Source organism: Leptopilina heterotoma, unplaced genomic scaffold (genome assembly GCF_015476425.1).
Source record: "Leptopilina heterotoma isolate Lh14 unplaced genomic scaffold, ASM1547642v1 Lhet_217, whole genome shotgun sequence".
Taxonomy (NCBI): domain Eukaryota; kingdom Metazoa; phylum Arthropoda; class Insecta; order Hymenoptera; family Figitidae; genus Leptopilina; species Leptopilina heterotoma.
In genome coordinates, this window is record NW_025110934.1 from 1,830,201 (window position 1) to 1,844,947 (window position 14,747).

General features: G+C 27.6%; 1 protein-coding gene across 2 annotated transcripts; it reads right to left on the reverse strand.

Annotated features, from left to right (window-relative positions):
• Positions 1-534: 534 nt before the first annotated feature.
• LOC122501832 lies at positions 535-11,057 on the reverse strand. 2 transcript variants are annotated; one of them, XM_043611594.1, is made up of 7 exons: positions 10,916-11,057; positions 9,504-9,652; positions 7,061-7,290; positions 6,645-6,839; positions 3,135-3,338; positions 1,769-1,897; positions 535-943 (listed from the first exon to the last, which is right to left on the reverse strand). In XM_043611594.1, coding segments are annotated over exons 2-5 (495 nt in total). In that variant the 5' UTR covers positions 9,505-9,652; positions 10,916-11,057; the 3' UTR covers positions 535-943; positions 1,769-1,897; positions 3,135-3,269. The 2 variants fall into 2 exon arrangements, with proteins under 2 accessions (XP_043467529.1, XP_043467530.1); XM_043611595.1 differs by lacking the exon at positions 9,504-9,652 and having other exon boundaries at positions 10,916-11,050.
• Between the last annotated feature and the right edge of the window lie 3,690 nt (positions 11,058-14,747).

Sequence of the window (14,747 nt, forward strand, 5' to 3'; positions counted from 1 at the left end):
TTCAATAAAGATTTTAATTTTTCTAATAATTATAGCCAAATCTGGGTAATTATTAGGACTAGAATTGTTTTCACGCCAGGGCACCTTAAAAATGAAAAATTAAGAGAATTTAAATTTTCCCTTTCCTCCATTTCGAAAATTCGGAGTACTTTTGCAAAGGACCGACAAAATAGGTTCTTTTTTTTATTTTCGAAAAAACCAATGAAATAAAACACTTAAATTAACTATAAATAAAAATAAACCGCAGGATGTGACTTATTAAAACATGTAGATTGATAATAAAAATAAAAAAATTAAGATTTTTTTCAAAAATTACTAAATTGCGATTGTCTTTAAAACTAAAATCGACAAAATGGATCCTTTTCATGGGGACATCCACATATAGTAAGTTAAAACTGCTTAAAAAAGAAAAGATTGTAAGTGGAGAAAAGCAGGTTTATAAAAAATGTAAAAGTAAATTTTTCGTTTTTTAAAAATTTTTATTGCAAATTTTATATTAATACAATATATAAAATTGTATTTATTTTATATTAATACAACATTAACAATGAGTTAATTTGGCTCGTATCGACAAATTAAAAATTTAAGAAGCCAATCAAAAAAAATCGCCAGATGGGCGATAAATCGCCAAGGTTGGCAACGCTGAAATAAATCTATTCTACTGTCTTTTTATAATTGAAAAATTTAAATTTGAAACAAAATTGCGAAAATAGATTGAATTGTAAGAATTAGTATCACAACAGTAAAGAAGAAAATGGTTCTCATTAAAAAATATCGTATTCGATTATTCTGGAGATTCTGGAGAATTTAATGAATTCAAAAGGTTTTCGGACGTTTGAATTATGACGTTTAAAATATTATTTAATGTATCTCTGATTTCCGTTTGGACTGTCATTGCTTCTTCGTGCATTTTTCGAAACTCCAAAATCTTTTCATCTTGAAGCTAAAAAAGAATAAACAGGAATTAAATACTACTTCAGAAAAGTTATAATTAAAGGTAAAATAAAATATATTAGGCATATTTTGGTTACTAATAATATAGTTAGTTAATATTATTATATAATATTTATGCAGTAATTGTAATAATAATAATTTAGTGCAAAAAATTATAAAGAAAAAATTGTTGTGTAATCTCGTATTAAAATGTGATACACTGGAGCTTCACTTATTTTCAGTCTCACTTATTTACAGTCGCACTTATTTTCACCATTTCCAGTCTCACTTATTTTCAGTTAAAAGGTTCTCCGTGCGTTCTCATTGGTTGATGTAAAAGAATCCACCAATCAAATCAACTCGAATGTTACGTTTCAGAGTGAAAATAAGTGCGACTTTGCCTTTCAGTTTGTTTGGACTTAGTGAAAATAAGTGAAGCTCCAGTGTAGTTTGAATTTACAAAAATTTGATAATTTATTTATTCTTAACATCAATTAATGAATTCGAATTTGAATTTTTGCTAGACACTCAATATTTCAAAAATTTTGTAAAATCTTTCCCACTTTCAGTGAATATCACATTATCTATATTGTTGCTATAAAATAAATTATAGTGTAATTTTTGTAAAATCAAAACCTTCATTTTAAAAAGAAAGGGATGGTACAATGACAAAATTGTTAATATTTTGGAAAGACATTTCAAAAAATCAAAACAAATTAAGCATGTCAAAAACGGGGATGAAAAAAGCAAAAATCCTACAAAAAAATTTAAGAATATGTATAGTATACAATCTGTAGATTATGAAAAAAGTATGAATAATAAATGATATACATACTGAAGAGGAAGACGAATTTTTTAATTTCTGTAATAAAACAGCACCTCTGGTTTTCTTAGGATTTGTAGATACAGAAGGGTTCTGATTTTCTGTTTTCCTTAAGTTGGCAGCACCTTCCACAGAGAGCTCCTAAACATGGAATAAAATTGATTATTGGAAACAAATTTTAAAAAACATAATTTACTTTTCAAATTTTTAATTTAACATTCTTTTTAAATTATTAGGAACGTAAAATTTAAATATTTGACAGGTTAATAAACAGGGTTGCCACAAATTTCTCTGACTTTTCCCTGATTTCCAGAATAAGAATTTTTTTAAATAAATATTTAATTATTATTATTTTTCTATAGGAATTAAGATTCTCAAATTCAATAACTTATAAGAATATTATTATAAAATATGATAAAATCGAGCACTCCGAGTCTTTGACTCGGAGCCAGAGTGATAAAATCATTATTTCTTATCAAAAGAATATTGTAACTAAAAATTCAAATTTTCAAAAATTTTAGTTTTAACTCTTTTCAAAATTCAATTATTTCTAAAAATTCACGCTATAATGCTTTTAATATTCAATTATAATTTAACATTTTAAGAAAAATTCATTTTTTAATCAATTTTTATAGGCAAATTTCCCGAGAATTTAATTATTTAAATACAAAAATAAATATTTTATTCAATAATTGCATGTTTCTTAAAATTTAATTTTTATGAAGAATTTTATCAAAATTTTTAATTACAATTGAATTCTTTCGACAAATTTAAAAAAAATATTGTAAAAATAAATGCAATTTTCTGTCATTTTATTTAAAATTGTAAAAAAATAATTAAAATTCTGCGATAAGTTTTCTTATTTATGAAAATAATTAAATTCTTGCAACGAATTTTATTAAAATTGAATTCCCCTGAAGAATTTTATTTGTAAAAATAATTGAATTTCGGAGAAAAATATTATTATTTATGAAAATAATTAATTGCTTGTGAAGAAATTTATTCAAATTTTTTTAAATAGTTGAATTTTTCAGAATTAAACAAAAAGTTTTTAAAATAATTTGAATTAAATTTCATTAAAAAAAATTGAAAATAATTGAAATCTGACTGAGAATGAAAAAACAAATTTTTATTTAAGTTAAAACAAAAAAGACACAAAAATTCATAATTTTCTTATAAATTCTAAAAATTTAATTTTTTTCAGTACTTTTAAAAAAATTGCTGACTTCCCTGACCAATTCTAATTTCCCTGACTTTTCCCTGAATTCCCTGACTTGTGGCAACTCTGATAAAGTGATTTAGTTTAAATGAAAAATAAGTAATAAAAACTCTTAAAAAGAATTTATCAGTTATCTGTAATCTATAGATCTATAAATACCCTTTTTTTGGGCGGTGGAACAGTTTCAAAGTCAAATTCCTCTTCTGAAGAAACATTTATCGGTATGTTAGAACTACTATTGAGATCTATTATTTTTGGTTCCAAGACCGGTTGACGGTGTTCATTCTTAGATTCTTATGGTGGTGGTGTTGGAACTTTACGTTTTTTAGGCCTAGGTTCATCATCGAAATCAACAGCTTCAGTCTACGAAATCGAGAAATAAGAGAACATTTTACTTAAAATTAAAAATTAAAATTGTTTGTAACTTAAACATCATTTCTTCTAATTTTATAATACTTAAATATGATACCATAATAAAATCATTATTTTATATTACAAGAATATTGTTACTGCAGGGTGGACAAAAATTTCAGTTCATCAATTTCCTTGACGTTTTCTTAAAAATTAATTTCAGTTAAAATTTTAGATAATAATTGAATATTAAATGCAATATAGCGTGAATTTTTAGAAATAATTGAATTGTGAAATGAATTTTTTTAAAAAAAATTTAATTGAATTGTTTTTATTTTCTAATATATATTTACTGACATTAAAATTATTTTCCCTGACAAAATATTTTTACAGGAAAATATGAAAGTTTACAAAAAATGAGTAGGGGAGAGTGGGGCAAATCAGACCCCCTAACGGTTTTTTGATTCTTGTGACTAAACGAATCAACCGATTTCATTTTTCGATGGCTGGTTTGAAAGATCATTTAATTGCGCAACTTTTTCCCAGAGACACCTATACTTTATCTTTTATTGTTTAGTTGCTGTGTTAACTTTAAAAAAATTTGCAAATGGTCCGGTTTGCCCCACTCCCTGGGGTTAACCGGACCGTTTGGTTTTTTATTTATAATATTGCATTTACATAATCTACAATAATAAAAAACAAAGAATCATGTAAACAATGGTTGTAGTAATGAAAATAATAATACGGGATTGAATTTTAATTAAATAAATATTTTTTAATAAAAAAATATAAATGTTTGTCATTACACGATTCATGATCTACAACCCACACAGCACATGATATTTCCTGAATACTTCCTGAATATTTCACTGAAAGATTGAAATATTTCATTGCAAGATTCAGGAAATATTTCTGCAAACAGGAAAATGTCCGCTTATGTAGGAATATTGACGCGAAAATTGAGAAAATATTTCATTGAAATATTCCTGCAATATTACACATAAAGATTCTGCAATATTGTGAAAATATTTCAAAAAATGGAAAAATTTGTTAAACACCTCAAATCAATAGGAATTTTCTGAAATATTTTAAAACCCATAGGATATAGTAAGCCAAAAACTACTGCGCAACTCTACAGGCCATAGAAACTGAGTTCGACCAGTGCGCATCATTTCAGTTGAATATTTCCAAAATATTTCAATGAAATGTTTTCTCAACTTTCGCGTCAATATTCCCACATAAGCGGACATTTTCCTGTTTGCAGAAATATTTCCTGAATCTTGCAATGAAATATTTCAATCTTTCAGTGAAATATTCAGGAAGTATTCAGGAAATATCATGTGCTGTGTGGGAATTTGCAACTAAATTTCATTTCTGAATCAATTAATTTAAATAGTTTTCGAAAAGTTCTTCTAGAATTAATTTATTTAAATACAAAAACTAAATTTTATATAATTGTAACTCTCTTTAATTTTTTCTTGAGTTATTTTGAAAAATTTTTGAAATATAATAGTTTTTGAACTTTGAAAATTTTTCAAACAATTAAAAATATGTAATTTTTTTTTAAATAATTAAATTTTTGAAAAATATAAAAAATTGATCAAATTTTTGAAGAATTACTATAAATTGTGATAAAACAATTCTAATAATTAGTTTTTAAAAATATTTTAATGTTAATTTTTTGGAAATAATTAAATTTCTTGAAAGAATTTTAGTACCTATAATTTAAGAAAACTAATTAATTTTTTGATGAATTCTAATTCAAAATTTTGAACATGATTGTTTTTTCTAAAATGTTAAAAATAATTCTAAAATATCATTTTTTCATGTATTTGAAGTTTTGAAAATATGTAATTGAAAATACTGAAAATATTTAATTTTCAAAAATTAGAAAATAATTTTCATTTATTTTCATTTTTAAATTTAGCTTTAAAGATTTTTTATAACAATTTTTTCTATTTCAATTATTTTCAAAATTTGCAATTAAAATTCTACAAAAATTGATTTTTAAAAAATTGGAAATATATACTTGAAATAAATTAATTATTTTCAATTAAATTTTATCAAATTTCTACTATTCAAAAAGATATTTATTATTGATATATTACAGATTGAATTAAGTTAAAATAATTAAAAAACAATTTTTGAAAGATTTGTTTATATAGTTATTTTTTGCATTGTAAATATAAAAATAACTTGCACTTTTTTACTAAAAATTAGGGTATTTTTTTGCAATATTTGGAAGAAAAGTCGAAAAAGTCACAATTTTTGAAAATACGTCAAAAAAAGTCTCAATTTTCCTAATTTCCTTGATAAAAATTTTTTCCTATCATTTCCCTGACTTTACTGACAAACATTTTGTTTTCCAGACTTTACTGTGGCGACCCTGGTTACTGTAATTTCTTCCAAATCATTTTCATAATTTCAATTCACTTATTATTTTCGAGAATTATTAACTAATATTCTTCTTTAAATCAATTATTTTTTATCATTTTCGAAAAAGTTCTTTTATAATTTTTTCCATTCCAAATTTTCAATTCTATTTCTTTACAATATTCAATTTTACGAAATTTCAATTAGTCGTAAATTCTTTAATTACATATATATTAGAAAATAAAAACAATTTAATTAAATTTTTTCAAAAAAATTAATTTCACAATTCAATTATTTCTAAAAATTCACGCTCTATTGTATTTAATATTCAATTATTATCTAAAATTTTAACTAAAATTAATTTTTAAATGAATTTTTTTTAGAAAATTCTACTAGAATTCAATAATTTAAATACAAAAATAAATAATTGATTAAATAATTGCATGTTTCTTAAAATTTAATTTTTATGAAGAATTTTATCAAAATTTTTAATTACAATTGAATTCTTTTGACAAATTTAATTTAATTTAATTTACATTTTTCAAGAAAGTCGATTAAAAGTGTATTAAGAACAATTGAAATTTTACGATGAGTTTTATGTGAAAATAATTGAATTCATAAGAAGAGTTTTATTATATACAAAAACAATTTATGAATATAATTAAATGTTTGCGAGTATTACTTTAAAAAATATTTGAAATTCTGCAATCATTTATAATTTTTTAAAATTATATTACACAATTTATTAACTTTTTGTCCTTTTTTAATTAAATTGCGGACTTAACCGACGTTTTTTTTTAAAAATGACTTACGGACGTAAGGCGAAGTGACGGACCTAGTTCGAGCCCTATCATTATCAAATCAATGCACGGGTTAAACCGTAAGGATGTTAAAGACAATATTTTGGGAATATAAAATGTTTCATAATTTAACATGTCTACTTACGTCACTTTCAAAGCCTATCTCCCCTGTTTCTCCATCTCCTTCAACAGATGTTCTCCCTTTAAGGGCGTACAGACGTTCCTCCAAATCTGTCAGTGTTGTGCAAGTTTTCAGTAGATTCCCTTTTCCGGTGGATTTTTTGATTTTCTTTAATTCAGCAACCTTATTCTTCACCTTGCTTACCCAAGATCCTAAAACCTTTTAAAATACAATTTGAAATTTAAAAAATATAAAAAATAAGCTGTAAATGTACGAAATATCTATTCTCAATTGTTTTTATAGTCTTAAATTATTCTAAACTATTTTTTTGAAGAAATAAGTAAAAATTAATAATTATAAGTAAAAACTAAACTACTAACTTACTAATTAAGTAAAACTGTTAAAAAGAAAGAAGTTAAATTTTTTTAATTTGTATTTACTCTCTGCCATTTTTCAGATTCCCTGTTGTTATCAGACATTTTGTTCAAGTTTTCTGTCAGTTTGGCCCACTCCTGATTGTAAAGAACTTTAGAAAATGCTCGAGTGAATTGCTTCGTTAGTAAAATTGGGTTCTCTTCTATACAGGAAAGTAAATAAACCTGTTGTTTATATTTGATTCTTCCAACTCTACTCTTCTTACCGGTTTTGGTATCAACATCTTCGTCACTCACTGAAATAAAAATTAACGTTAAAATTTAGCAAAATTACAAAACAAAATTAAAAGTTTTTCCTTTTTCTAATAAAATAACTGTTACACGTTAAAAAAAAAAAATAATTATGGCAACAACGTCAAATTGTATTCTAAAGAAATTCTCTCCAGTTTAGGACTTGCCACCAAGTAGCAAGCCTTGAAGTTGGAAACATGACACCCTGATAAGCCGAGCTTTGTCAGCGTTGAAAGTCTACGTTCGTAGCCTTCAACCGGCACTAAATGAAATTATAAAATATAAAATTAAAATTCCTAATTTTGTTTCAAAAAAAAAAAAAATTTTATTCTATACATTACAGAGTTAAAATTAAGGAGATAAACATCAAAATTATGGAATGTTGCGGCAATGTTGCGAAGCCAAAATGGCAATAACCAACATTGTAGCAACATCAAAATTATGGAATGTTGCGGCAATGTTGCGAAGCCAAAATGGCAATAACTAACATTGTAGCAACATCAAAATTATGGAATGTTGCGGCAATGTTGCGAAGCCAAAATGGCAATAACCAACATTGTAGCAACATCAAAATTATGGAACGTTGCGGCAATGTTGCGAAGCCAAAATGGCAATAACCAACATTGTAGCAACATCAAAAGTATGGAATGTTGCGGTAATGTTGCACTACAAAATATGCATCTAAAAAGAAAAAAAAAAGGGAAAGAGGAAATAAAAACCAAAATAATATCTGTCGCAAATACGTGCACATGTGGTTGAAGGATTATAATAGCGCACACATGCATGGATTTCTCGGCTTATAGTATACACCGATGCTCTCGCGGACTCCGTTCGTTATAGAATTCACAACGACATACGAACTCACAGCCGCGCACACCAACACATGCTCCGTGCTCGCCTCTACTCGCTGTTTTCCTCTGATAAAAACCCTCCCCTTTTCCCTCAGGCCCACAAGCTACGCCGCAATATAATAACAAACGCACGTGCGTTTTGACAGCTTGACCCTACAACAGGGGTGCTCAACCACTACAATTGGTTGATTTTACGCATCAATAATCAATCAACTTGTGATCGGAAATAACATACAACTAAACAACTCCACCAATTTAATTAGCAATTCACACAGTTGTATGGCTGTAAATTAATTTAAGCAGCCATCACAATTGGGAATTGTTGTATTTAATAAAATGATGAAATTAATTTTCATTAATTATAGGGAGTTATTTTCAGAAAAATATCAAATGACAGTCGTTTCCGTTCACACGAGGCTGTCTATGCATGCTAGAGTCAGCGAAAATTGCAGCGTCCAATGGGCCGCGAATTCCTTCCTACTCCTAAAAATTAAAATTTCCTCGTCTGCAAAATTGTCCCACTCTGGAGGTAAAACAAGGACTAGAGGCTAGTCAAAATCTTTTAATTAATGCAGTACTACTTCTTGCTTCTCTCGAGCAACACCTCTCCTGGCTTCAGCTTGGCAAGTGTTGCGAGAAACAAGAACGCCGCGACTTAGCCCGTCTGCGAGTCGGACCCCCGTGTAAAACTTTTTAAGTATAACGCGAAAGGCGGACGAAAAATTAAATTAAATTCTTCTAACCGACGGAGTCCATCGAGAATTGTGTCGGATGAAAATCGGCTGTCATTATTAAATTAATTATAGCAGATTTTTGTTTATGTGAAAACCGGCCAGCCCGTGCGTGTGGCGCCTGCGCCGTTCCGATACAACGGCTTTGATAAAAAAAAAAAATTGTTGTTTTAAAATAATTTTTTTTTAGTTTTTTTTTAATACTAAAGAAAACGCTAAAGTTCAAATTTATTTACTTGAACAAAAGACTAAAGAAAAAAAAATCGTGTTGTGTGCCAACACCAACAGAAGTTTGTTTCGCCCGACGGCAGCTGATTGTGACACCACTGTCGCCGGTAGAGTAAGTAGATGTATCGTTCTAAATTTTCTTTCACCACACAAATAAACCTCTTTAATTTCCTTAATTAATTTTCTCTTTATTTACCTTTACTCCTCAAACAAACACATCTTTAGAAGCAGTGGTAACTTTTAAAAGTGGAAAACGGATCCACAATTTAAACGATTTCCCCACGGAATTCGGCAGCTTGGTGCCTCCCCAAATAGAATTTTAGAGCCATCTCAAAAGCTCGATATTTAATTTAATAAATAAATTCTGGTTTGTAACAATAACATTTGTAAATTACTTTTATTACTTACTGGTTTAAGTAAAAATCTGGCAACGTGGAAAAATAGAAAATTTGTTATGACTGTGCACTGATGAAAATAAGTAGTAATAGTAAAAAACTGTCACTTTATGAAACTGAAGTTTCATAAAGTGACAGTTTTTTGTTTCTTTCCATATTCTTCTATCAAAAGAGAGAGAGAGAGTATATTAAGTATATTTTTTTTTCTATTTAAATAGAGAAAGACAAACATTTATAATAACTTTGAGAAACATTGTTATTTGATTTTCTAAAATTTGTAAATTATAGTTCATTAAATCAATCGAAAAGAAAATTCATTTCATAAAAAGAGTATAAAATCTTTATAAACACTACAGTATATTAAAACAATAAGAAATAACAACCTAAAGTAAAAGAACAATTATTCTATCTATACATAGTTCCAGTCATAATAATAATTACAATTATTATTTAATTAATGTATTAATACTGTGAATTTTCTCAAACACATTAATATATAAGAGAAACATTTTGTAAACAAATGTTTCATGATCACAGTGCCACATTAGCGTAGAACAATAGCACGTGATCGCGGAAAAGCACATTTCAATTTTAAGGTTAAAAGAAAAGATTTTCTGCGCATGACTTTTGAAGGCCTTTGACGCATGGTAGATTCTTAAAGGCCTTTCTCCAATATTATGTTCTTAAAACTCTGCGTTGCTACGGTTGCTATTATGGGGAATCCACACTTACCCAGTCGCTCCGCTTTTCCGTGGCGGAATCTCTATCTTTTTCTATCTCACGCAAAGCGCCACGGAAAGCGGAGCGACTGGGTAAGTGTGGAATCAACATTACGCAGACTTTTGGGATCCTATTGGAGAAAGAGCATATTGAAATTACTCTATATACCTTGATATGTTGCTATGGAAACTTTGGACGCAAATTTAAAATAATTAAAAGTCAAGTTGTGTTAATAAAAAGTTACTTTAACTGTATAAATAAATAATTCTTAGTTATAAAAGAAGATTTATATTTTTGTAATTTTTTTCTTGCTTTCAATGTTAAGAATTTCTTATATCCTTCAATGTTAAAAAAGTATTGAATTGTGTAAAGGTAAAAAATTGTCTTTGTTTAAGTTTTAAAAATAATTTAAATATGTTACTCTTTCAAACAAACTATTAGTTTATACATGGGTGCGTATCATATGACACAGAAAATGTTTAATTTGTTAGACATCTCAAATTAAAATTTTTTCTCGATTTGAAATATTTACTTTAACAAGTAAGCAATTTAACAAATAATCCATTTTTCTTTTATTAAAATAAAAATAATTCAAATTTAAAAAACAATATATATTATTTTTAGTGAGTGAAGAATTGTCTAATGGTGAAAAATGTAAAACCGGGAGAGTAAGAAAAATTTATTACAGGCAACTATTGCACTTACTAGAATGCGTTGAAGATAATCCTATTTTATTAACGATGAAATTTACACAATCTTTTACAAGAGATTTATACAATCAAGAATGGGCCAACATTTCTGAAGTACTGAACAAAATGTCAGACAATAATAGGGAATTTGAAAACTGGCAGAAAGTAGCTATATATTTTTTTAAGACTTAAATATTTTGTTTCTTTTATCTTTTATTACTTCATTAAAATTATTGTTTTACCTTCTTCAATGTTATTTTTTTATTTACATTTGTGATTAGAAATTTGTGCTTATTTAAAAAAAAATTAATTTTTTTAATTTCAAAACATCCTTTTAAAATTTATTAAAATGAAATTATCTTTAAAAATAATTTTGGATTTTAAATTATAATTCGAATTTAAAATTTGTTTATATTGAGTGAGTGTGCAAATTGTAGCGGGTGCTTCAATTATGGCAACTTTGTTTATCTTTTATTGCTTTAATTTGTTTAAATAATTAATTTTTATAAAGTTTTTATTAATGTTTTATTGTGTAAATGACGCGGACTTTTAATTTAATAAGTCATAAATTTACTTCTTTTATCACAATTCTCGAATTTACTATTTTAAAGGAGGCTGAACAAAATCCGCGCCATAATTTGTACACTTATCTAATTTAAACGTGTGTGATATATTTTTTTTACGCTTGATAAGAGTTTTAATTATTGAATTAAATTCGGAAAATTATTTAATTTTCTTAACTTGTAGACAATTTCTTTTGGTTTCAAAAGGTTCGCTTTTATTTTATATAGTAAAACATAATAAAGGAATATAACTTCTAACAGGTTTTAGTGTCTTGGGTCAACAAGACAACAAAAAAGTTTAATGAAATAAAAGAAAGTAAACATTTTTTCAATGAAAATGTAATGAAAATTACACCAACCTTGACATCACTTAAAGATAGACTTCTTTTTGTCCAAAAAAAGGAATCGATTAGAGGAGATGGTGTCACACAGGAGATAGGCTTAGATAGTGATGTAAGTGAAAATATTTATTATTTATTCTTCAAAAATAATGAAAACTTCAGTATTTCTTCCTAATTTTTATTTTGGTTTTTAAGTAAAACAATGCTTTTCTCTCTTTTTAAAAATAAACAAATTATTTATTTCCGGGAACCTAACCCCTTGGCTGTCAACGAGATTTCCACTGTTTGGGCCAAAAGTGTGTTGACAAAATTTTGAATAGATTTTTATGAAACTTGGTACCCTAAGGTTTCTGGGGTCGCTGATTACGAAAATGACATAAGTTTTTCGAAATTCAAAATGGCGGATCTAAGATGGCGGAATTCTTTCAAAATTGGTCGAATTTGTTTGTTTTTCGCTCCTTTTCTCTTACAAAAAAAAAAGAAATACTCCGAGTTGTCTTGTTAAGAGGCATCTGAAAAAAACGGGTATTTCTTTTTTTGTTGTAAGGTGCATTGGTTCTGTGTTCAAAGTACCTTCTAGTACAAACTAGAAAGTTGACTTTGACTCCCGTTCTACATAAAAATGCAAGATAAAAGGAGCAAAAAACAATATTTTTATGGTGTTTTTTATGGTTTTTACCATAAAGATGACTTATTCGCTAATTTTCACTATGATTTTCGTAATCAGGGCACAACATTACGTAAGTATACCAAGTTCCAAAGAAATCGGAGCTATGTTGCTTTCGGTAGTATATCCGTAATAGTTTATCAAATCTTTTTTGAATTTTTTAGCCTGAATTTAATAATGTTAGTCTTGAACCTCGACGACGAAAACGTAAATTCTTAACACTTCAAAAATCACCAAGAATAGTTGTTAAAAATCAATTAAATGAACCCATCTGTGTTTCTTCTGACGAAGAATTTGACTCTGAAAGTTTTCAACTGATGCCTATAGACAAGGTATTAATTTTTACAAAATGACAATTACATTTATTTGATAAATAAAAAGAACTAAATGAAAACTGGAACTTAAAATATTTACCCTCTTTTTCGAACTTTCCATCTACTTCTTATATTTAAAAAATCTTATGTTCTCTCAAGATTCAATTTATTGTCATTGAAATCATCTCATTTTCTGTGAATCCAAGTAAATATTTAGGGAAAAGTAGGGCAAAATGGGGTAAGCGGGTCAAATGAGGTACCCCTGTTTTTCCATGGTGGGTGCTTTTAATTTCTTTATCTTCGATATACATCATTTAAATTGATAAAAAATGTTATTAATTATGAAGACACTATATAAAAAAAAAATTTTTCTGAAAGTTATACAACTTCAAAGTTTTAAGCAAAAAAGATATGAATGTTTTTCGAAATTCAAATGATTACAAATCTTTTAGGGATAATCTATTTAATTTCGCAAGTATGGGATCTTTTTCAGCACTTATTGTTGAGTAATTTTCAATAGGATTGATTGTGAAATTGTTTATAATAACTGGGAAACATTACATTTTGTTGTAATATGCAGTGTGGGACTAAATGAGGTATACCTGTGTATTGGGCCATGTCGGGTGCTAAGCCGTTTCATTGAACCTATTTAAAAACATTATATTAGGCACATTTCAAAACTTTCCACAGAAGAATCTATATTTTTGTTTCGAGGTATTTATAATATCGATGTTTTACTATCGATATTTTTCATTATCTATGTTTTTTTGTTAAATTGTAATAAATTTTACTTGTTTTCATAATAATAAATAATCCTACTTCTTGTTTCTATTTATAATCTCGTATCACAAGAATTTAACAATTTTTGAAAAACTATTCCACGTTTAGCATCTTCTCAAAAAAATTCGATATAAGTAATTTCAAAAATTATTTTTTTCTCTGCTAATATCAAAATTTTTCTCAAACCTAAAGGTACACTCTCATCTCTGCTGCCTGCCTGCCTACGCAGGCAGGCGCAATGAGAGTGAGAGAGAAAAAACATTTAATTTGAATTTTCTGACTCTCTTACTGTTATGTGTTACCATGACAACCTGCAGGCAGGCAGCCAGTAGGAGCTGTGCTAGCGCCTTAAGAGCGTTTGATGGTCTCTGAAATTTGTAGGTTATGAGCGACCTACACTTTTCGCCCTACAAAAACGGTACTGCCTGGTTTAAATGACGTGAAATTGGTAAACAATCATTTTCGAACGAGTTTTTCTCTGCACACAAGCACTTTTTGCAAAATCTGACAACATACAATTAACACAAATGTTTTTAATTACCTAAATCCAAAATATTTTTTTAATCCATGCAAAAACGCGGTTGCAAAATGGGAAATGCAAAAGCCACAAAAGTAATGTAATGACAGGCGACAAGACGTTTGTTCCAACCATTTGCCATTAGAGGGCAGAAGCATGCAGGGAGCGTAAAGGATCAGCTGTCAAAATGATTCGCATTACGTTACTCTGGCCTTTCCCATTTTGCAACCGCGTTTCTTCAAGGATTAAAAAAATATTTTGGATTTAGGTAATTAAGAAGATTTGTGTCAATGGTTCGGATTCAGATTTTGCAAAAAGTGCTTGTGTGCAGAGAAAAACTCGTTCGAAAATGATTGTTTACGAATTTCACGTCATTTAAACCAGGCAGTGCCGTATTTGTTGGGTGATAGCGGTTTGTCGAATGTAATCTAGAAATTTCAGAGACCGTTGAACACCGTTAAGAGTACAAAGAATAATTCTGATGGTTAGTGGAATCGATTTATTCGTTTGGTTTCTTGTAAACAGCCAATTACAAAAAGGTACCCCTTTTTGCCCTGCTCTCCTCTACAAAATAAATATTTTAGAAGCGAGAAATGATGACTGGATTTTATCCACTTTCATTGTAATTAAATTTAAAATTAAATATTTTTTGTTTTCTAACCCTTT

What these genes read in the sequence shown, in the direction of transcription:
- LOC122501832 (XM_043611594.1), bottom strand. An exon ending in AATCTGAAAAATGGCAGAGA is followed by an intron (nt 6,840 to 7,060) that starts GTAAATACAAAT and finishes GTATTTTAAAAG; the next exon opens with GTTTTAGGATCTTGGGTAAG. An exon ending in AGATAGGCTTTGAAAGTGAC is followed by an intron (nt 3,339 to 6,644) that starts GTAAGTAGACAT and finishes TCGATTTCGTAG; the next exon opens with ACTGAAGCTGTTGATTTCGA.